The sequence below is a fragment of the Erinaceus europaeus genome, chromosome 5, assembly GCF_950295315.1.
Source record: "Erinaceus europaeus chromosome 5, mEriEur2.1, whole genome shotgun sequence".
NCBI lineage: Eukaryota > Metazoa > Chordata > Mammalia > Eulipotyphla > Erinaceidae > Erinaceus > Erinaceus europaeus.
This window is the reverse complement of record NC_080166.1, coordinates 124,010,921-124,033,713: the sequence shown is the minus strand read 5'-3', so window position 1 is coordinate 124,033,713 and position 22,793 is coordinate 124,010,921. Positions and strand designations below refer to the sequence as shown.

General features: G+C 48.3%; 1 protein-coding gene across 7 annotated transcripts in view; it reads right to left on the bottom strand.

Annotated features, from left to right (window-relative positions):
* PRICKLE1 (prickle planar cell polarity protein 1) overlaps nt 1–22,793 on the bottom strand; it is a 131,481-nt gene that overhangs the window by 7,459 nt on the left and 101,229 nt on the right. For 2 of the 7 annotated variants that reach the window (XM_060191755.1, XM_060191753.1), the window contains 5 exons: nt 8,951–9,123; nt 7,371–7,484; nt 5,406–5,543; nt 4,621–4,824; nt 1,584–1,770 (listed from right to left, as the gene is read on the bottom strand). In XM_060191755.1, coding sequence (XP_060047738.1) covers nt 1,584–1,770; nt 4,621–4,824; nt 5,406–5,543; nt 7,371–7,484; nt 8,951–9,082 — 775 coding nt within the window. In that variant the 5' untranslated portion in view covers nt 9,083–9,123. Of the gene's footprint in view, nt 1–1,583; nt 1,771–4,620; nt 4,825–5,405; nt 5,544–7,370; nt 7,485–8,950; nt 9,127–17,443; nt 17,568–18,434; nt 18,659–18,759; nt 19,006–19,082; nt 19,212–22,793 lie in introns of those variants that run through there. The other 5 variants (XM_060191749.1, XM_060191751.1, XM_060191754.1 and 2 more) reach the window with 5 other exon arrangements.

Sequence of the window (22,793 nt, the reverse complement as noted above, 5' to 3'; positions counted from 1 at the left end):
TTTTGTTGCCCTTGTTGTTTTATTGTTGTAGTTATTATTGTTGTTGTTGTTGTTGGACAGGACAGCGAGAAATGGAGAGAGGAGGGGAAGACAGTGAGGAGGAGAGAAAGATAGACACCTGCAGACCTGCTTCACCGCCTGTGAAGCGACTCCCCTGCAGGTGGGGAGCCGGGGTTCGAACCGGGATCCTTATGCCGGTCCTTGTGCTTTGCGCCACCTGCGCTTAACCCGCTGTGCTACAGCCCGACTCCCATTGCACTGTGTTTTTACAAAAGTCATGGTGCACTTTGCAAAGAAAAAAATATATTATGATTTTTCCGATAGCCCAATTTTGATAAGTGACACACATACAAGTAATCTATGGAGCAGCATAACTTTTTCATATATTTGTGCTTTTGGTTGACCTGGCAGTTTCAAATGGCCCTCAAGCACAGTGTTGGGGCGCTGGCCAGTGTTCGTAAGCAAAGATGACCGTGTGTGATGTGCCTTACAGAGGAAAAGTCCACGTGTGTAGATCTATCCAGCACGAGTTTATCCACATTAATCAGCAATGTGTATTCAATAAAGTACCTTGAAACTGAATACCTGTGAAGCAAGTTTATGCACTGACTGGTTGAGGAAAATGGGGTCAGAGGCTCCGAGGCACCTCCATTCCCCCGAGGTCTAAAGTATCTGAACAGCCAAGAGACTATCACAGAGCACAGCTACTACAGGTCAGGAGAATCAACTATTCATTTGTTAAAACAAGTGGCAACCTTTAAGAAGACCCCAAATCTTCATCTGCACTATTCCAGCCTTTAGGTTCGTGATTAGTCAACAATTTGTTTGGCTTTATATGTTAACTCTTTTTTTAGCCACCAGGTTCCAGATGCTACTTACCATTATGCCAACCTTACTTCCCTGGGCAGACGACCCACCAATGTGTCCTGGAGCTCCGATTCCCCAAAGCCCCACCCAACTAGGGAAAGAGAGAGACAGGCTGGGAGTATGGATTGACCTGTCAACACCCATGTTCAGCGGGGAAGCAATTACAGAAGCCAGACCTTCCACCTTCTGCAACCCACAATGACCCTGGGTCCATACTCCCAGAGGGATAAAGAATAGGAAAGCTATCAGGGGAGGGGATGGGATACGGAGTTCTGGTGGTGGGAACTGTGTGGAGTTGTACCTCTCTTATCCTATGGTTTTGTCGGTGTCTCCTTTTTTTTTTTTTTTAAAGACTTTAAAAAAATTTTTTTTGGTTATTTTTATTTATTGATTGATTTGATAGAAATAGCCAGAAATCTAGAGGGAAGGGGGGAGAGAGAGAGAGAAAGAGAGAGAGACACCTGCAGCACTACTTCACTACTCCTGAAGCTTTCCCCCTGCAGGTGGGGACCGGGGACTCGAACCTGGGTCCTCACGCACTGTAACATGTGCACTCAACCAGGTGTGCCACCACCCAGCCCCCAGCGCCTCCTTTTTATAAATAAACATAAAAAAAAACTATACTTCAGTGTTTCAACCACCCCTCATTTAAGGAAAGGAAGGAACGACAGATGGGTGGGCTGAGCCAGAGCGGCCTGGCTGTGCCCTGGACTCACCGATGTGCTCCCCACAGGCCTCACAGTATTCAGCATACAGGGACTCAAAGCAGCCACAGCAGAAGGGGCGGCCGTCCTTCATGATATACCTCTGTCCTCCCAGGACCGTTTCACACTCTAGGCAGCAGAAGTGCTTCATGTGCCAGTGGCGACCCTCAGCTTCGGTGCACTCATCAGCAAAAATGATCTTAAAAAAAAAAAAAATGAACACAAGATGAAAGGCAAATCACTTTTTTTCCCCTCCTTGTCCTGCCACTAGAGGGTTGTACCACTCTAGACTGACCAGAGACAGACAGCACAGGACCAAAGTTTCTCCCATTGTGCTAGGGGGGTGGGCTTGAACCTGGACCACACGTACATAGCAAAGCAGGCCCACTGTCCAGGTGAGTTCTGTTGCCTGCTCCATTGTGAGCTATTTCAAAGACCAAGAAATTGTGTGTTTTCTGGGCAACTGAGAAGACATGGGCTCCTTTTTTTTTTTTTTTTCTTTTGCCTCCAGTGTTTTAACTGGGGCTTGGTGCCTGCACTATGAATCCACTACTCCTGGAGGCCATTTTTTCCATTTTTTTTAATTGGATGGAACAGAGAAATTGAGAGAGATGGAGAGACAGAATGAGGGAGAGACATCTGCAGACCTGCTTCACCGCTTGTGAAGTTTCCCCTTCAGGTGGGGAGACAGGGGCTCAAACTGGCATCCTTGCACAGGTCCCTGCACTTAGTACTCTGTGTGCATGGCCTCTCCACAGCCCACACCCCCTTTTTTTTTTAAAGCACTGAGTTAACTGTTTTTCATAGCCTCAAGCTTAAATTTAAATTCAATTCAAATTTAAACTGTAGCTACAGAATGCGCAGAAGTTGAAAACTGTTCAAAAAGCAAGACTAAGGGGTTGCTTAAACTTATAAAAACGACATTGCTACATTGGGCACAATTCATTTGGTCCTAATTCTGCTTCCTAACCACTCCCGTTGGCATAGACTGGCAAAGACTCTATTAACAAATAATCCTGTGGTCTGTGTGTTTTAGTAGGAAGAACACTACAGTTGTGGGGCTGTTTCTCCGGAACTGCTCAACATGAACATAGCTAGCCAGCACCAAGGTGTTTCATTTGACCTGATGGTCATCTTTACATTAAGGGCTTTTTTTTTTTTTTAGTTTATAATTTGATTTTGGTTACATAAAAGATTCAAAAGCCCCCGGTTCCCCACCTGCAGGGAGTCGCTTCGCAAGTGGTGAAGCTGGTCTGCAGGTGTCTGTTTTTCTCTCCCCTTGTCTTCCACTCCTCTCTAAATTTCTCTCTGTCCTATCCAACACCAGCAGCAACGACAACAATAATAGCAACAGCAGCAACAACAAAAATGGAAAAAAAGATGGCCTCTAGGAATAGTGGATTTGTAGTGCAGGCACCGAGCCCCAGCGATAAACCTGGAGGCTAAATAAATAAATAAATTTAAAAAATGAATTTATTTTTAAAAAGATTCAAAGGCATGTTACTGAGAAAAATTTAAATCTCATATGCATACTTCTGGTGGGGGCAAAAAAGAAAAAACAGCTTAAAGAGGGCTGGGTGGTGGTGCACCAGGATAAGTCCACACAGCATGAAATGTAAGGACCTGCACAAGGATCCTGCTGCGAGCCCCCAGCTCCTCACCTGCAGGGGGGCCGCTTTACAAGTAGTGAAGTAGGTCTGCAGGTGTCTATCTTTCTATCTCCCTCTCTACCTTCCCCATCCCTCTCCATTTCTCCCTGTCTTATCTAATAAAGATGAAAAATGGCCACCAGGAGCAGTGATAACCCTGGAGAAATAATAATAATAATAAAATGTGCTGACCCTGGAGGTGGCGCAGTGACCAGAATGCTGCTCTTTCAAGCATGAGTCCTCAGTCTGATCCCCGTATCACATGCCAGAGAGATGCTCTGGTTCTATTACTAATAAATAAGTCTGGGCTGGGGAGACAACATCATGGTTATAGATAGTCTTTGAGGCCTGAGGCACCAAAGATCCCAGGTTCAATTCCCAGCACCAGCATGAGCCAGACCTAAGCAGTGCACTAGTCCAAAGTCAGTAAACAAACAAACAAATGCTTTGGGGCTCTAGCCATGTAAGTGCACAAACAGCCATGCCCAAGAAGCTGAGTTCAAGCCCCCACTTCCAACCCAGAGGGGGGACACTTCACAAGTGGTTTAGCAGGTCTGCAAGTGTCTTTCTTTCTCCCTCCTCTCTCATTTTCTCTGTCCCACCCCCCCCCCAAATAAAATAAAATGAAAAGGAAAAAATGGCCTCCAGGAGTGGTGGATTTGTGGTGTGCCAACACCAAGCCCCAGCAATAGCCCTGGTGACAATAATATAATAATAATAGTAATAATAATAAACTGCTTTAACAAATTAAGGTGGGGGGAGGGAGGGCCTACAGCAGTGAAACCATGTATGCAGCTTCACCAAAAATAAATAAATAAAAAATAAGATCATGGGGGTCGGGCGGTGGCAAAGCACAAGGACCGGCATAAGGATCCCGGTTCGAGCCCCCAGCTCTCCACCTGCAGGGGAGTCGCTTCACAGGCGGTGAAGCAGGTCTGCAGGTGTCTATCTTTCTCTCCCCCTCTCTGTCTTCCCCTCCTCTCTCCATTTCTCTCTGTCCTACCCAAAAATGAACAACATCAACAATGGTAATAATAACCACAACGAGGCTACAACAACAAGGGCAACAAAAGGGGGAAAAATGGCCTCCAGAAGCGGTGGATTCATGGTGCAGGCACCGAGCCCAGCAATAACCCTGGAGGAAAAAAAAAAAAAAAGATCATTCTGTGATTTATTCCCTCCCACCCCTCATTGTCCATCAAGGACATACCACTTATCAATGTGCAACACCTGCTATCTTTTCTTCATTGGTTACACAGCATTCCCAGTATGCACATACAGGGTGGCCTCAAAATATATAGGCAGGGGATATTTATACTTCATTTAGAAGTGAACAGTGGAATATTGGCTGAGCAGGAGTTTATTTTTCCAGTGGTGTGGGATGGGCTATTCTTTTTTACCTCATCACATGCTGAGCATCGTGGCTTCAGCAACTCGGCATGGTGCCTGCCACAGTGAATTTTTCCATCCTGATAGAAATAGATGAGGTCGACCAGTAGCTCGTTACATGTGAAGCAGACAAAACAGGACGGGTGCCAACACACGCCAGGGCCCGCGCGAGAGGCAAACACTGCGACTTCACCTCCGTTTATCTTCATGCCACACTGAAAACAAAAGAGTGGGGATTTGAAACACTCCTTTCTCCTGGCTGGATTCTCAGTCCTCTTCACTTCCTGTGACATTCCAAGTGTGTCAGCAACGTTTTTCTTGTCCCCTTCCTGTTGACAACTTGTATGCTGGCTTCTCTGTGGTTCCAACAGAAGTGAATATCCTCAGGTAGACAATTACATGAACTGTTCTAAGAACAGCTTCTCTCTCACATGGAGTGATCTCCCTGAGGCAGCCTCCTGTTGGCTGTAAGTCCTACTCTGAAGAGCCAGTAAAGCATCTGATTGTCTTGGTTCTGTGTCTCTGTGTTTCTGCCATTTCTGACCACATCTCTCTTCCTGCCAGGGCCAGAAACGCAGGCCTCCCACGTTGACTTAAAGGAAAGCAGACTCTCCAGTCATACACAGCAGTGCAACCACCTGTATGCATCAGTCCTTATTTCATAAGACACCCAGATACCATTCCTTTGCTCCATTTGGAGAGCTGTGTAGCCCTGTGCTAGGCCTGGCGTCCACCAGCCAGTTTCCCCCTGCCACCCGCCACCATGATCCACCATGATCCATCCAAGAGGGGCTACCTGCTCACACGCGGCGTGCATCACTGCTCTGGACAAAAGTTTAATCGTTCCTCTTCCGAGAGCTTCTTTCTTTCGCTGAGCACTGAATACCTGCAATTCTTTTTTCTCCTCTTCGCTCAAAGACTGGCAATATCGCACCTTCACGAGAGGGAAAACACAAGTACACGTCAGAGTGCAGTCTCACTCGCCAAGGCCTAGCTTCCCAAACAGAACTTCAGGAGCTACAACAGAAGATGTGTAACTGAGCAGCCTCATGAGTGGCCCATTTAAAATACCACCACCCTGGGCCCAGGAGGTTGTGCAGTAGATAAAGAGCTGGATGACCAATAAGTTCTCCAATCTGAACCCCGGTATCCCATGCACCAGGGTGATTCTTTGGTTTTTTGTCTCTGTCTCATTAATAAGTCAATCTTACAGTCTAGGAGGTGACACAGCAGCTAAAGCACTGGACTTCAGATATCACATGTGCCAGAGTGATGGCCTGCTTTTCCTTCCAAGTAAATAAATATTTTTAAAAAATTAGGAGGGGGGCAGGGGAGGGGAGCACAAGGTTAAGCACATGTATCTGCAAAGACCAAGGAAAGACCCAGATTGGAGCCCCTGCTCCCCATTTGAGCAAGGGCGCTCCACAAGTGGTGAAGCAAGTCTGCAGGTGTCTATCTTTTTTCTCTCCCCTCTCCATTTCACCCCCATCATCTCTCAATTTCTCTCTGTCCTATCAAATAAAAAAAAAGGAAAAAAATGGTTGCCAAGAGTATTGGATTTGTAGTGCTGGCACCAAGGTCCAGTGATAACCTTGGAAGAGGGGGAAAAAGAAGAAGTTTTTCATAAAAATAAAATCATACTACCCCTTTGAAATAACAGCAAAGCTCTTACAGACTCCCTAGCAGAAGAGAAATTTGATTTGAAAGTCTTTTTTTTTATTTTGTCTAAATACAAAGCACTTAAACTATCATCAGCAGATGCAGCGACAAATGTAAGACTTTCTGCAAAGGGTTAAAAAAAATGCTGACTGCCACTTTCACTTTCCATGCTCCAGGCCCCCCAGCTCTCTGCAGGCCAGACCCTGGGGTGCTCTGCCTCTGGGTGCAGGGCTGAGAAATCTCAGGAATTTGGAGGTGTCTCATAATAGGTAGGGGCTGCAGACTCTGTAAAACCCCGCTTGTTTAAGGGTTGTTGTACTGACAGATTTTTCTCAAAGAGTGAAGTGCTATGTTTTCCAAGCAAACTTTAATTTTTTCTCTCTTTATTTGCTTCCAGGGTTATTTCTGGGGCTCAGTGCCTGCACTACGAATCCACTGCTCCTGATGGCCTTTTTTTTTTTTTTCCATTTTGCTGCCCATGCTGTTATTGTTGTTGTTATTGTTATTGCTGTTGGATAGGACAGAGACAAATGGAGAGAGGAGGGGAAGACAGAGAGGGGGAGAGAAAGATAGACACCTGCAAACCTGCTTCACTGCCTGCGAAACGACTCCCCTGCAGGTAAGGAGCTGGGGGCTGGAACGGGGATCCTTATGCCGGTCCTTGTGCTTTGCGCCATGTGCACTTAACCTGCTGCACCACCTCCCGGCCCCCAAACTATAATCCCGGCCCTCAAACTTTAATTAAAGAAATGCAAAAGACATCTTTGGCCAGTGAGGAGCTGGGACTCATGAGAAGCTTCTCAAAACTCACCGTGTAATTTATTTTATTTTATTTTGCTTATAGTTTTCATTTTTACATCCATTAGTAAAAATTTACATTTTTGCCTTTTTGTTATTGAGGGGATTAACAGTTTTCAGTAAATAGTTTTTGATACGTGTGTAAAATTTCTCAATTTTCTGCAAGATACTCTCATCCCCAGCCTAGGTCCTTCTCTACCACAACACCCAGGAACTGAAGTCCACCCCCACCCCCCACCCCCCTAGTCCTTAAACAAACTCAGTCCAAGTTCTACTTTGTGTTTCTGCAATTTTTTTTTTTTACCTCATTATCATGTGGTGGCAACTGGTACAGAAGCTGTTTGATTCGATGTTTCTCTCCAGGGCTGTTAACATAAGGGACCTTGTCTTCTGGTAAGCAGGCAAAATAGAGCTGGATCTGGGGGAGAGGGAGAGGAACAGGGAGAGGGAGTGGGAGAAGGAGAGGAACAGGGAGAGGGAGAGGGAGAGGAACAGGGAGAGGGAGAGGGAAGTCAGTGTCCAGAAAGAGAGCATCTTAGCTTCTTCCATTGTGGAGTAAAAAAAAAAAAATCACCCTTCCCTCAGAAGGCAGGTCTGATGAGAAAAGCAGCTGAGTCAATCCAGCTGCAGTGCAGTGCAGTGCAGTGCACACAGCCAGATAGCGCCCAGCTGCTCTCCTGCTCTCCAGGAATGTCACTTGCAGTGACAATTAGGGGCACTGTAAATTACGCACCATAAAACATGCACTTACAGCACTGCTAGTCCTCAGCTCCCCCTGGGCCAGCCAGGCGAGGGACCTGAGCGCTGTAAATGACCACACAGGCTGGGGACACTGTTTCCAATCCAGCCACTACAGAAACACAGAAGCACGCTGACTCTGCTCTCTGGATCTGGCATGCCGCAGAGACAAAGGCTGTTTTGTTCGACTTGGTAAACTCTCCCTTATCAGGTTCTCTCCAGCATCGGCTTTCTTTCTGCTTCCCTGGGTGTTATTTTCTAAATACCTGGAGTCAAGTCCCCACCCCACCCCCCTCTCCTGAGGAAACTGGAGAGGAGCCACTATGAACTGTACTTGATTCATCTGGAGAGGAGAATGTGACTCCCCCCAGGGCCCCCCTTCATGAAAACCACAGAGGAAACTGCAGGACAAATGAAAGTGGTTCAAGTAGAAAAAGAAACGGTAGACAGGGAACTGGAGGCCTGTCACCTTCAATACCTTAGCGTCACACACAAGTGCAAGAAGAGTTTCTCCTTCTTCACTAGTTTGTCAAAATATTCGTTTCCTATGGGGCGGAGGGTGGGGCGGCACTGACCCCCTTCCTCTGGGGTCAACTCCATGCATGTCAGGCACTGGGTGAGCTAGGAACACCCTTCTTGGAGGAATTCTCCTCATACCAGGGACACAGCTAGGACTCAGGAGCAACCCAAGTGACACCTTTCATTTTAAATACTTTCATTACAAGGATATTGGGGACACAAAACTAGCCCTCTACAATGATCTCAACTTATATTCCAAGAGACCGAGCAGGGGCTTTAACCCTTCTCCAAGCCCCCAATTCCACACGGGGTGGTGACAGAATCTTTCTGCATGCAAGGTTCTCAAGGGTTAGATGTCTAAGCAGTAACATTTCAGATAGTTACTTCCATCTATCAAAGCAAAATCGGCATCCTCTTAGGGGTTCTGGGACCACACTTACAAAAGAGACTGAAACCTCTCTCGCTGAGCTTTTTGACCTTAAAAAGCAAAAAATCTGAAAGGAGCCAAAAAGGACTGAAGAGACGGCATGCTGGCATGGCAGGACTGCTGTATAGATGGCAACTGTTGTTAGAAGCTCTCGGAAAGTGATCTTGAGAAGCAGAAAACAGAGTGAGGAGCCATCCTACCTGCTCCGGCCTGAGGCCTGGGGGGACCCAGGCATACTCCTCCAGGGCACAGCCAGAGTCGTCATCGGATGTGGAGCTTCTTTGGCACCCGAAAGCCAGCTTGCTCATTTTGGGCTCCATCGCCAAAGGCATAATAAATCGAGGCCTTTCAGTCACAGCACATCAAACCCCGGCTGCTGTGGAGAACAGAAGAAAACAGGACATGAGAAAACCAAGAGCTTTTATTGAGTGGTGTTTACACACACACTGCTGTGTAACCAAATCTCCACCCCCAGCCCCCACCCCAACTGGCTCGGTCATTCAGAAAAGGCCACCAACACTAGTTCTCCAGTTGACTTTAAAACATACTTCTCTTTACACTACTGGGGAGATTCTCATGGCCCAGGAGGTGGCACCATGGATAAAGTGTTATGCTCTCAAGCATAAGGGAGAGTGTCTTGTTGTTTTTCTAACTTTCCCACAATGAAACTCCAGTGAGCCTCCCCCGCCCCCTTTCTTTCTGCTTGGGGCTGTTCTAGCCACCAAGAAAAAGTGACTTGGAGCCCCTACCCAGAGCCCCACATTTTCGAAACTGCTCCCTGCAGAGCGGACCTGCTGGGCCAAGCTGGCAGTGTCTCATGTTTCTGCTAGAACCTCGAGACACTAAACTTTGCTCCTTAAATCAAGGATCACACCATTTGATTCTGACACAGCACCTGAAAGTCATAAGCACGCACTATCTAGAGGCTAAAGCTAGACTTTCATTAATGCATCTCTCCCACAAAAAAAGAACGGAATAAAATCTGAACAGCAAGCAGTGTGATTAGCAGGAATTCAATGACAAGTTGGATAGTTCCTACTATGTGTGAAATTCAGGGCCAAATAAGATGTCAGGCATGCTGGGAGTGCAAAGTTTCCTTGGGTAAGGGCTAGTAAAGTGTCAAGACTACAGTCCCCAACTTCACAGCCCAGAGCCTCCTGAGCACCACTTATTTGTCAAATTCTGTTATTTGTCAATTCGATATTTGTCAATTTCTGTTGAGTCTTCAGAACCATCCCTCATCCCAAAGTTCAAAGAAAACCAGGACACAGGACTTTCAGAACCAGATGCAATGTTTTAAATCCCTTTTTCTCCATTAAAAGAATATATATATATATATATATATATATATATTTATATTTATAACACACACACACACACATACCACATTTATAGGCACCTGAGGCCAACCAAATCATGGCAGAAAGCAAGGTTCAGAGAAGTGATCTGCTCAGCACCACACAGCTGAAAACCAGAACCTAGTAGTTCTCCACTCCTTTCCAAAGGAAAGCTCAATTACCCTCGCAGCTCCTCCAAACATTCCAAAACTCTGCCTGCAAAACTGCTTCAACAGGGCTGAGAAGAGCACGGTGGTTTGTGCACCAAACTCTCATGCCTGAGGCCCAGAGGCCCAAATTCCATCCCCAGCCCCACATGCTCGAGCCAAGCAATGATCTGGTCTCTTGAATGAAGCAAATATTATACAGTTAAAATGGTAATGGCTCATAAACAGAAGGACAAACTCCCAATGGCTATTTTTCTTAACTAGCAGTAGGGACAATGCCACTTAGGAGATATTACTCCAGCTCATACAGAGCTCACTATCCTTCAACCTGAATGAAAGTCATTTCACATAGGTGTGGCTCAGTCACCTCTTAGAGAAGGCCTCACTCATGTAAGTGCGTCCTCTCACAGAAGTCAGGTGGGTTCGTGGGAGCCAGAAAAGATCTTGGGTTTTATGCCCCGCCCACTTATAAAAACAAAACAAGCAAAAAAAAATCTTCCTCAAATCAAAGGAAGATACCTAGAGGTTAAGAATTTAATTAATGGGAAATCGGGCAGTAGCGCAGACAGTTAAGTGCACGTGGCGCAAAGCACAAGGACTGGCACAGAAGGATCCCGGTTCGAGCCCTCGGCTCCCCATCTGCAGGGGAGTCGCTTCACAAGCCGTGAAGCAGATCTGCAGGTGTCTCTTTCTCTCCTCCTCTCTGTCTTCCCCGCCTCTCTCCATTTCTCTCTGTCCTATCCAACAATGAAGACAGACAACAATAACTACAACAGTAAAACAAGGGCAACAAAAAGCGAATAAATAAATATTTAAAAAATAAAAAAATAAAAATTTGATTAAGGGTGGGGGGTCAGCAGTAGCGCAGTGGGTTAAGCACACATGGTCTGAAGTGCAAGTATCAGCGTAAGGATCCAGGTTCGAACCCCCAGCTCCCCACCTGCAGACCTCCTTTCAAGTGGTGAAGCAGGTCTACAGGTGTCTATCTTTCTTCCCCTCCTCTCTCCATTTCTCTCTGTCCTATCCAACAACAAGGGCAACAAAAGGGAAAAGATAGCCTCCAGGAGCAGTGGATTTGTAGTGCAGGCACCGAGCCCCAGTGATAACCCTGGAGGCAAAATAAATAAATAAACCTTTAATAAAAACAAATACTAAGTGGAACCCCCAAATAAAACGTCAGCACATCACGAAACCCGTGAGTACACCACAAATGAGCGCAAACCAGGGATCTCCCAACACACACACACACACACACACACACACACACACACACACACACACACACACACACACACACACACACACTGCTGAAGCGCTCAATTCCTCTGACAGCTGTATTCCCTGATTAGCCTTCTGTGGGAAATGTGCAGTCAATTAGTATCCTAATCAAGGGAAATCAACCTTAGTGCCAAATGCCACAACCTGCCTCCTCCCAATCACCTGGGTTGCACCGTTCACATCTCAAGCCTGCAAGCCCCACACATACGCCCCCCCCCCCATCACCGAGCCCCATCATTCACAGCTGACAGCCGTCTTCATCACAGGCCCATGTTTCAGTCACTCGCACTCTGACAGCCAACCTATCTCTCTGTGCTTCGCCTGGCATGATCGTGTCACCAGATGACCAGGAAATCCAAAGTGGCAGATCTTCCCTCACAGAGGAAACTGAGCCCAAGAGTGAGGTGACAACAGCGACTCCCCCGGGGTCAGTAAGTTAATGATGTGGCCCGAGACCTGGGCCTGCCACGCTGACTCTTGACCATGTTTCTTGGGCTTGTAAAAAGTGAAGACTGTGGCCTGGGAGGTGACGCAGTGGCTAGAGCACCGGCCTTAAAAGCAGTGTCGGGGCGTGGTCCAGGAGGTGGCGCAGTGATAAAGCATCGGACCCTCAAGCATGAAGTCCCGAGTTCAATCCCTGGAAGCACATGTACCAGAGTGATGTCTGGCTCTTTCTCTCCCCTCCTATGTTTCTCATTAATAAATAAACAAAATATTCTTAAAAAAGCAGTGTCGGGGATGAAAGTTGGCACCTCAGAGGCTTCCAGCACGCAAGCCCTGTGCTCTATTGCTGAACTATCTCGCTATTCTCTAGTGCAAAGAGACCGGAAGACACCACAGCACACAGCTTCATTCAATGCACTGGGGGCTGGGCTCTCACCTGGGTCACACACTTAACAAAGCAGCATACTATTCAAGTGAGTCATTTTGCCAGTCTGAGTGAAATTATTCGTGCCGTGGGCATGTGTGTGGGTGTGTGTATGTGTGTATAACTGTGTTACATTCTGCTACCTAACAAGTGAGTGAAACATGTTACTTTCCCCACATGCAACTCTATACACAGAGCAAGTCTCTCCCCAAGACCTCATCGTCTCGAGCTGTAGCAGTCCAACCCAGGCTGCCACCTCTGAAGGCCTGGGAACACAAGCTCGCTCTCAAGGCAGTTCCTGTGTGTAGCTGCTCCTCGTGGAATGTGTGACCTGAGTGGCCAGTTCCCTCTCAGCACAACTCAGTGTGAAATGACAGCATAGTGCCGAGAAGATACAGATGTAGCTCCGCTGGTAGAGCACTGGACCTGTGGGCCTGTCGAGCGGTGCACATGATGGAGTGGTATGACCACACCTCCCTCTCTTGTGGAAGTCCTCTCTCTCTCCCTCTCTCCCCCCCTTCTCTATCTCTATCTCTCCTCTCCCCTATGCAATGAGTAAAGGAAGGACGTAAACGTGTATTACAAAACAAAGGCATGTGGAAGGCACTGTGTGAAGAGCTGGGGCTGAATTAAACAAGAAGTCAGTTTTCTGCTGTTTATTTTGAGACTGGTGCACTGCACTGGTTTTGTGACACTGTGATGAAATGATCAAACAGGGGGCCTGGCAGTGGCACACCCAGTTGAGCACACACAGTACCAAGCACAAGAAGGGAGCTGGGTTTGAGTCGAGTCTCACCTTCAAGGGGGCATGCTTCATGAGCAGTGAAGCAGGTCTGTAGGTCAGTCTCTCTCTCTCTCTCTCTCTCTCTCTCTCTCTCTCCCCCTTCTCTCTGTCCTGTCAAGTAAATTGGATGGGGGTGGGGCAGATGGCCACTGGGAGTAGTGGACTTATAATGCCGGTACCGAGCCCCATTTATAATCCTTGTTGCAATTAAATAAATAAAACGAACTGAATGAGCCTCCGAACACAGGAACAACAATTACACAAACCAACTCAGCGGCAGGCTTGCCCTGCATGTCTCTGTAATTCTAGATGAAATTCTCCCCACTGTCTCCCCACCTGGGGAGAAAAGAAGTGAATCACTTGTCAGAGGTGGGAGATCACTAAGGCATCAGACAGCAACTTACAACTAAGAAGCAAGGCCTCTTAGGAGCTAATGACACCACCACACAGAAGTCCGGTGCTGATAACAGGTATTCGCATTCACTTCAAACAAGCTGTGAGTGATTGGCAGATACAATGCAGAAAAGAAGAGAGAGCTCTTCCTTAGAAAGACAAGGCTGGATTGGGGTAGGGGTGGGGGGTAAAACACATGTTACCACGTGCATGGATCAGAGTTCAAGTTCCTGGCTCCTACCTGCAAGGGGGGGGGGCTTTAGGAGTGGTGGGCAATGCTTCAGGTGTTTCTCTCACTCTGTCTCCTCCTCCCCTTCAATTTCTATCTATATTAAAAATAAATCACACACACACACACACACACACACACACACACACACGTATATATGACAAAGCTGGTCAGTTACTCCATGCAGACCACATAACAGAAGTGGAAAAGTTTTACTCCCCTCTGTTGTTCTTTTCTTTTTTCCTCGGCCTTCAAAATAGCCAAACATTTACTTCTCAGTATTGAATGTATCTTTTTTTTTCAAATATTTTTTTATTGTTGTAGTTATTGTTGTCTGACATCTTTGTTAGGTAGGACAGAGAAAAACGGACAGAAGAGGGGAAGACAGAGAGGGGGAGAGCAAGAGACACCGGCAGACATGCTTCACCGCTTGTGAAGAGACTCCCCTGCAGGTGGGGAGCTGGGGGCTCGAACCGGGATCCTTCTGCTGGTCCTTGTGCTTTGCGCCACCTGCGCTCCTGCCGACTCCTACTTCTCAGTATTTAAAAAGACACAACAGCCCAGCAGCGCCCCTTCCCTCTCCCCCCAATATATGACTCCTCAATCATCATATACTTGTCAAGAGGACATCTGACCCCCAGGACAGAGCGGAGCTCAGGGAGTGCATCTGCTGCCCCAGTGCTTGGTGGGCTCAACCCTCACATGCCGGGGCCAGGCAACTTCAGGAATGGCGACTATTGCAGCTGGGGAGATAGCTCAGCTGTGAACTGCCATGTCTGTGTTCCCGGGTTGATCCCCAGCTTTGACTTCTCTGTCTCAAGTGAATCTTTCATGTGACAAATGAACCTAATCCTCATCATCATCATCATCATCAAAAGAATGACAATTTCCTTCTGAAGACTGCCTAAGGATAGGAAAGAGTTCTAAGGAGGGGTGATCACTGGCATGGACCAACATGACATTGTCACTGTTGCTGTGACAATTTCCTTCCAGCCAATCAGCAACATCCCAACAAGAATAAGCTCTAACACGGGCTGAATGCTCACACCTGAATTTCACTTCCTGTGAGGGAGGTCTGGAGGCTTCTCCCCTCTTGAATGGCAATTTCTGCTAAACTGTTGGCTACCATTCCAGCTGCTGTGGAGTCAGCTTCCAGACAGTGTCTGCCAGTCTCCACCACCCCCCCAAACACACACACGCGCGCGTCTAAGGATCATGGCAACCTGCCCAAGAGAGAGCAGCAGTTCTCAGCACCCACTCAAATCGGGCTCTGTGATAGTCATCTCTTTCCCCGCTCCCCCATTACAGGTGATCTCATCATCCACCACAGTGATTTCAGTCAGCAAAAGTTGCTCCTGAAATTTATTTTTCAGATACATACATACATACATACATGTATGTAAAGGCCACTGTATGTGTAGTTGGGGAAAACACAAAAAAATAAAGACAACTGATACCTATTAAAAGTCAGAATGTTTAAACCTTCTACTGTTGTAGAAGGAGGTGTTGCTATAGTCTGTGTGCAGGACCACCTCAGGATTATCATTTTGACGAACCCTTTAAAAATTTTTTTTCTGCCTGACTGGCCTAATCAATCAGCACAGATTGTGAAGGGCCAGAGACAGTGAAGGGCTGGCAGTTTTTCTGCAAGAAACAACAGGGGCAGTGGAAGCACTGAAGTACAGCTTTACACGCCAGGCACAAGTCATGGACTTACTTTTGGAGGCCATGGGAAAGAAGGCCAGTAGGGTGGGGATTGTACAGTGGCTGGGGCAGAGAAAAGGGTCTAGCAGCCCTGTGTGACCAAGCACGTCTACATATGATAGCAGGAAGAGAAGAGGTTAAAGGAATCAATGGAAGAGAAACACTGGGCCAAAGACAGGACTGAGTTTGAGATGAGTGAAGGGCAGTATGTGACATGAGAACAGCACACAGTTAAGTCCCAGGGGAATGAGGTCGATGGCTCCACTACACCCACACTGAGTTTCTGATGACCTATCCATTCTGGTATGTGTCTTCTATTTCATGATTTTCTTAGACCAACTCACAGCATCAGTGGCACTGCTGGCTACTGAACACGGCGATTCAGGCCATCAAGTCCCCAGTTATTGAGACCTTTCTGAATGAAAGACCATGTGAAGGCCACCAGACCATTCGTAGTGCCAGCACCGAGCCCCATTTATAATCCTTGTTGCAATTAAATAAACAAACTGAATGAGCCTCCGGACACACAAACAACAATTACACAAACCAACTCAGCAGCAGGCTTGCCCTGCATGTCTCTGTAATTCTAGATGAAATTCTCCCCACTGTCTCCCCATCTGGGGAGAAAAGAAGTGAATCACTTGTCAGAGGTGGGAGATGACTAAGGCACTAGACAGCAACTCACGACTAGTTGCTCTACTCTGGGACTCTCAAATATTAAGTCCCACGTTTAATCCCTGGCACTGTCACATGCCAGAGTGATGCTCTGGTTCTCTCTCATTAATAAATATATCTTTAAAAAAAAAAAAGAAAAGAAAAAAGAAAGAAATGTGCTCATCAGTGAAACCCAGAGAGAGTGACTTGTGAAGTCAGTAGGGTACATCCCCCAGGAACCCCAGCCGCCTGTGCCCTCAAACCACAGCACTTTCCCCCTTCTTTGTCAAGCTGTTTGCTAACAAGGCCTCCATACACAACCGACGCAGAACACACCTATCCACTCAAGAGCCACTCTCGTTCAGCTGATAGAAGCCAGACGGCAGAGGCTGGTGGATTCCCTTCAACTGCAGACAAACTGGAAGCCCAGAAACCTGCGATATTCCTGTGAGTTTCAGCACACAAACTCTACAGGCTTGATGGATGCAGTCTGCATTTCCTTTGCAAGGTGTCCTTACATTTCAAAAGCCAGAGCCTTAGAAGTCAGAGGCACCAAACCCCATCCCAAGCCAGATCTGCTGTCACAGTAAAGAGCCACTTAACTGCCACCTCTAAAGTTTTCACATACCCAAGGGCCATTCAAAACCCAGCCTGCTGACTACAAACCAAGGCCAAGAGAGTCCAATTTAGCTTGCTTTAGACTGCAGGGCACTGCAAGGACAACTAGACAAAAACACAGCACAGGTATTAGAAGATAACTTGGGGGGCACTCGGTGGCAGCATCTGGGTAACCGCCCACATTACAGTGTGCAAGGACCCAGCTTCACGTTCCTGGTCTCCACCCGCAGGGGAAAACTTCAGGAGTGGTGAAACAGAGCTGCAGGCGTCTCTCTCTCCCTCTCTCTCTCTCTCTCTCTCCCCTTCCCTTTCAATATCTCTGTCTCTACCCAACAATAAACAACAATATTTTAAAAAGGTTAGTAATTAAAACAGTAAAAACAAGGACAACAAAAAGGGGATAAATAAATAAATATTTAATTTTTTTTTTTTTAGAAGAAGGTAACACTGGCAAAACATTCCTTTACGCTGCCTGGGAGGTCACACAGTAGATAAAGCCTGGGGCCCTCCAGCATGTGGTCTTGAGTTCGATCCCCAATGTCGCACGTGCTAGAATATGCCCTGGTTCTCTCATTAACAAATAAATAAATCTTTTTTTTTTTTTAAAGTAACATTCATTAACACCTTTTGTACTTTGCAGACCAACCTCCCTTCCACTCACTCTTTGTCCTGGACAGCGGAGTGGCCTGTCAGCCTCCATCCAATCCGCAAGGGATGTGGGACTCGGCAGGGGTTCAAGCCTCCCTCATGCCATGCACACACACATTCCAGGACAGTTGAAAATACTGAACAAAGTGTGGTCCTCCGCCAGGTCATTTGGGTTCAAACTGGTAAAGACCGACCTCCCCCTCCCCACAACGTGGGCGTGTGGGTGGGAAGGGGGGTGCAGATATGTTTCCAGTCGAATGTCTCAGTGCCACCGGCGGCCCTAGGAACCAGCAGCCAGACGTGCCTCCAATGTACACACAGACTCGGGTTTCACCCCGTCACCTGTCGGCAACCGAACAACACCCCTCTTTGTGAGACTCCCGGCGCTCCTTGGAGAAGCGCTTCCAGAGAAAACACTTGAGGGGAGTGTTTGAGAAGTCATGAGACTCGGGCTGGAAAAACAAATTCCACACATAGCCCGCCGCACACTGACAGAGACGGATGGGGGACACCCAGCTCGGCAAACCCGAGGGGAGCTGCAGGGAAGGGGGGTCTCTCCCGCAGCCCCAGCTTTCCAGAACATTCTGCGCGCTCGTTCTAAATGGCGCGGGGAGGGGGGAGAGGCCGCGATCGCCGGAGATCCGGGTCAAGCCCGGCCCGCTGGGGAGCGGAGACCCCTTTCAGCAAGGCGGCAGCGCCTCCTGCACCCACAAACGCAGCCCTCCGACGGCATGGCCGCCAGGGGGCGCCCCCGAGCCGCGGGTCAGCCCCGGCCCCGCTCGCTCTCCGGGTCCCCGGCCCCCGGCCCCCCAAAGCTCTGACTCCAGGGCCAGGGGACCCAAGCGAGCCGCTCCTTGGGTGCCACCCGGGTGGCGCCCGGGCCGCGGAGGGTAACCTCCCCCGACCCCCGGGGCGGCACAGTCGCTTCCGCACCCTCACCCTCACCCCGCACCCCCAGAAGGCAGCCTCCTGGCGCGACGCCTGCTCCGAGGAGGAGCGCTCACCCTGCAGCTGCGGGGCGCTCCGTCTGGACCCCAACTTCCGACGGGAAGCCCCCCGCCGGGCTGCCATGGAGGCCCGCGGCCGAGCGGGGGCAGGGGGCGCAGCCTGCAGCCTCCTCCGGAGACCCGCGGGGCCCTGGGCGCACTGAGCCGGGCTGGCGGCCGGGCGCGGGGTGCTCCCGGGAGGAGCCGGGCGCCTCGCCCACCCGCTTCCGGAGGGGCCCCCCCAACCCACCCGCACTGACCGCGCCCCCTCCCGGCCCCGCCCCGCAGCAGGCTCGCCCCCGCCCCCCAGCGGCCCCCTTCAGTGCGCCCCCGCGGCTCTCACCCGCGTCAGCCCCACCAAATAGCTGGGGCGCGATGGCAGGGGTCCTCCAGCAGCTCCGTGCCCTGCAGGCGAGGCTAAGCGCAGCCCCGGGCTCGATCCGGCCGCTGCGAGAGAGCAGCCGCCTGCGCCCGCTCCCTGCCGGCGCTGCAGCTCAGCCGGAGCCCGGAGCCCGCTCCGCGGGGAGGACGCGCTGCGCTTCTCGCTGCCCCCTCGAAGGGGCGCCCGCCGCTGCTCCCCGCCCGGCCCGGCCCGGCCCGGCCCGCGGCTCCCCAGGACCTGTCACTGTGCGCCGGCCCGCCGGGCTCCTCCACGGCCCCGCTCACCTGGCCGGCCCGGCGCCCGGGCGCCTCCGCGCACCCGCTCCATCCCGGGGCCCGGGGCGCGCACAGCCCAGCCCGGCCGCCCGGCCGCCCGCAGGTGCACCGGCCGCAGCTCCCGGGAGGAGTCGGCTCCACTCTGCCCCTAACAATGATGTCAGCCAAAGGCTCCGCGAACCCACTTCGCACTTGGGAAGGCTCATTAACATATGAATTCTCTCCCCTTGGGATCTCTCTCGCATTCGGGAGGGACTCCTACTGCTTAGAGCCGGATATTTAATTTTTAAAAAAAATTTTTTTAGCAGTGAATAACAATTGAACTACTACTAATCAGTAAAGGTGAAACTGCGAAAGAAAGAGGCGCTAGGTCCTTTTCTTAAGCTAGCACTCATTCAAGTACAGGAACAAGAGTTCTAAGGAGGTTAAGAATATCGTTATTCAAACACAAGGAGTGCCCTATACTTAAGGGCAATCTTGTTTGCTGCTATTTCTAGATCCACTAAGAAGACGTGAAGCTTGGCATTAGTTGTCTACAGAGAGGATGGACAGTTTATAAAATGCTATTAAAAATAAGTTTCTAAGATGTTATTAAAGCAATTTAAGGCGGCCACCAGTTTTTTTCACTATTGTTTCTTTGTAGGTTAAAACCAAATCCTGGCGCACTAGAATTCCCTGGGAATAATTTGCAGCATCTATGTTTTCATAGTACACAAGGGAACAATAGTCCATTATAACTGGGGTTTAAAAATACACAAACAAGTTGCCATAAATAGAACAGTCAAGTAAATGACTCCGTGGCCAAATTCTGTTATCTCTGCTGTAAGCAAGGCAACCGACAGGTTATCTTTTTCTTTGTTTCTTTTTTAGAAGCTGGGTCCCCAAAGTGGCTGTGTTGGAGTTTGGAAACACTGGTTCAAGCAACAATCTGTGATTCAGACAGACTCTTGGATAAGAGTCTTGAAGACTTTGGCCTTCAGATTGGAAATCTGTGAGAGTTTTGGAGACGCACTTAAAGGCTGCCACTTTTTCTTTGTGGCTCCTTGACATTAATTATGCAGAACTTGGTCAGATTGCCTTTTTCCTCCTTCTGCAATTCTGTTGGGACTCAGGAAAGTCACCAACAGACAGTTGAAATGGGACAAATGTGCAGTGAACTATTGAATTAAATCAAACCCCAGATTACTAATATCATCTCATCCTGGGGGATCAGCACATCAGTGATTTAACTCCAGCAAGCCCTTCTGCTAGAGCTTTTTAAAAAGGAGTTACACAATACCTAAGGCCACAGAACTCACCAACTACACCCCACCATAACAGTGGGCAGGACTCCTTCATTCAGTTATTGTCACTGAGCTTCCTTTAACACAGTTGCTGGTAAACACGGTTTGTTACATTTTCAACAGGTGCTGTCAGTTTTATTGCTTATTGTGCTCTCAGTGATGAAGCCTCTTGGAGAGAATCAAAAAGCTTCCTACTAATGTTCAATCTGCAGGCGACCAACTTTAGTCTGGTCTGAAAGGCAGTGTTATTGTCAAGGGTGAATTGAAGAGCGCTAGGAAAAGCCTGGCCCCCAACCAGCATCCTTTTGTTTCCGCCAGGTGGAATATGCACCGGGCAGCTCACACTTGCCGGGTAGCTGAGAAAGGAAGCCCAGAAATTCACAGGACTTTGTTCCCTCAGCCCAGCCCACTTGCATCTCTGCAGTCACTTCCTGAAAGCAGCCCCTCTAACCCATGCTATCACCTTTGCACCTTCAGTCTTCAGGGCCCTTAGCCCTGTTGGTATTCTATGTCTGCTGGTTCACATTTGCTATCTTTTTTCTCCCCTAGAAGGTGGGGGTGATGCAGATTTGCTGTTGTCTAGCACATAGCAGGGAGGCTCAACAAGAGTGGGTTAAATGAACGAAGTGCTTAGGGGGGGAGGGGGCCTTTGTTATTTGTAAGTAAACACATGCTTTCTCACTTATTTATTTAGTTATTTTTAGTTTGTTAGTTTTAAATTTACTTCCTTTGGATAGAAACAGAAATTGAGAGGAAAGGGAGAGGTAGAGAAGGAGAGAGAGATAGAGATATACCATGTGGGTCCCCTGCAGGTGGCAACCAGGGGCTTGAAGATGGACCCATGTCCACTGGAATGTGTGGGCTCACCAGGCGACCACTGCAGGGCAGGCCCTTTTTCTCATTTTAAGAGTTGAACTGCTCTTGGGTTTTGACCTCTTTGGAAGAATTTGCAATCAGATGCCAGAAATGTAGGAAGAACCTGCTTCGATGATTGGGTGCTCTTTAAGTTCCTGAAGATAAAAGAGAAGGCAAGGGCTTTAATAGTCATCAGATGACATCTTGATAGACTTGAGGGGCAGTTGGCATGTGTCACATTCAGTTTAATGACAGGACTAAGGAGACAGCATGCCGGTTATGTAAAAGACTTTCATGCCTCAGGCACTGAGGTCCCAGGTTCAATCCCCAGTATAGCATAAATCAGAACTGAAAGGTGCTCTGGTCTGTCTGCCTATCTATCTATCTATCTATCTATCTATCTATCTATCTATCTATCTATCTATCATCTGTCTTTTCCTCTATATCGATCCCACAAAAATAAGTAATTTTTTTTTAAGTTGGCTGATTTCGTCTCTGTAAGAGTAGCTAGGATGACAGTATGGAGTCTTGATCACAGGTGTTTCTATGTAGACACAGGTGCTTAAAGACTAACTAAATGACAGTGGTACATAGGATGCAGTTTCGAATGAGAATGAAATGGTGACAAAAGGACCACCCCCCCACCCCAGCCACACAATTCCAGAGCTGATGAAGCCTGAGGAGAGCTTCCGTCATGCCAGAGTAGAAATTAAGATCTTGAAAACACAGTTAAGACTAAATCTTCATGCTTCTTAGCATTAAAACTTGGTAGCAAGCCATGTTTGCTACCAGATCCAACCACTGCCCCTCCCCTGAAAACTCAGGTAGACTGTTTTATTTCCCTGTTAATGCTGGGCTTATGGTGTATCTCAGCTGGGCTAAATACCCTGGTAGGTCACTCAAAGTTTGCAAATTCTAGTTCCCATTAGGGAGGGAGGGAAGCCTGTAGCACCCCGCACCCCCACCTCACCCCCTGCCCTGAACGGCAAGGTCCTGCCTCCAGTTAACAGGCATTACTGCTTTTTATAGTAGGTTGCAGTTTCTTTGGTCTCCAATTACTTTCCTTCCCCTTTGATTATATTTAAAGCAATGTGATTAGAGAGCGCTGGTCTTTTACCATTTTCTACACCCAACCCCTCTGGAGATTTACAGCTCCAATCCTCTGGCCATCTGTGCCCTCCCCCCAGCTGCCCCCACTGCCTTTGTAAATGAGGTAAATCCTCCCTTCAAAGTACCCTGGTGTTTGGGGTTTGGAGTTAAGAGACTTAAAAGTCTATACTGTCAATTACTAGCTCTGTGACATTGGGATAAATCACTTTTCTAAGGGTCTTCCTCCCAGCTCTCCACCCCCATTTCTAAAAATACTCTAGTGTGTGGACTAGGTCAATGGCTAGAACTTTAAAGGGAGGGAGAACAATCTATGTTTTCCACTAAAATAGAAATTGATACAGAAACAGATGAGAGTGAGTGAAATTACACTGTAGACCACGTGTGTGATCCAGGTCTGAGTCTGGCCCCTCACCACACTGATGGGAGGAGCTTCCATACTGTGGTCTCTAACACTCTCTGCCTCTCTGTCTCT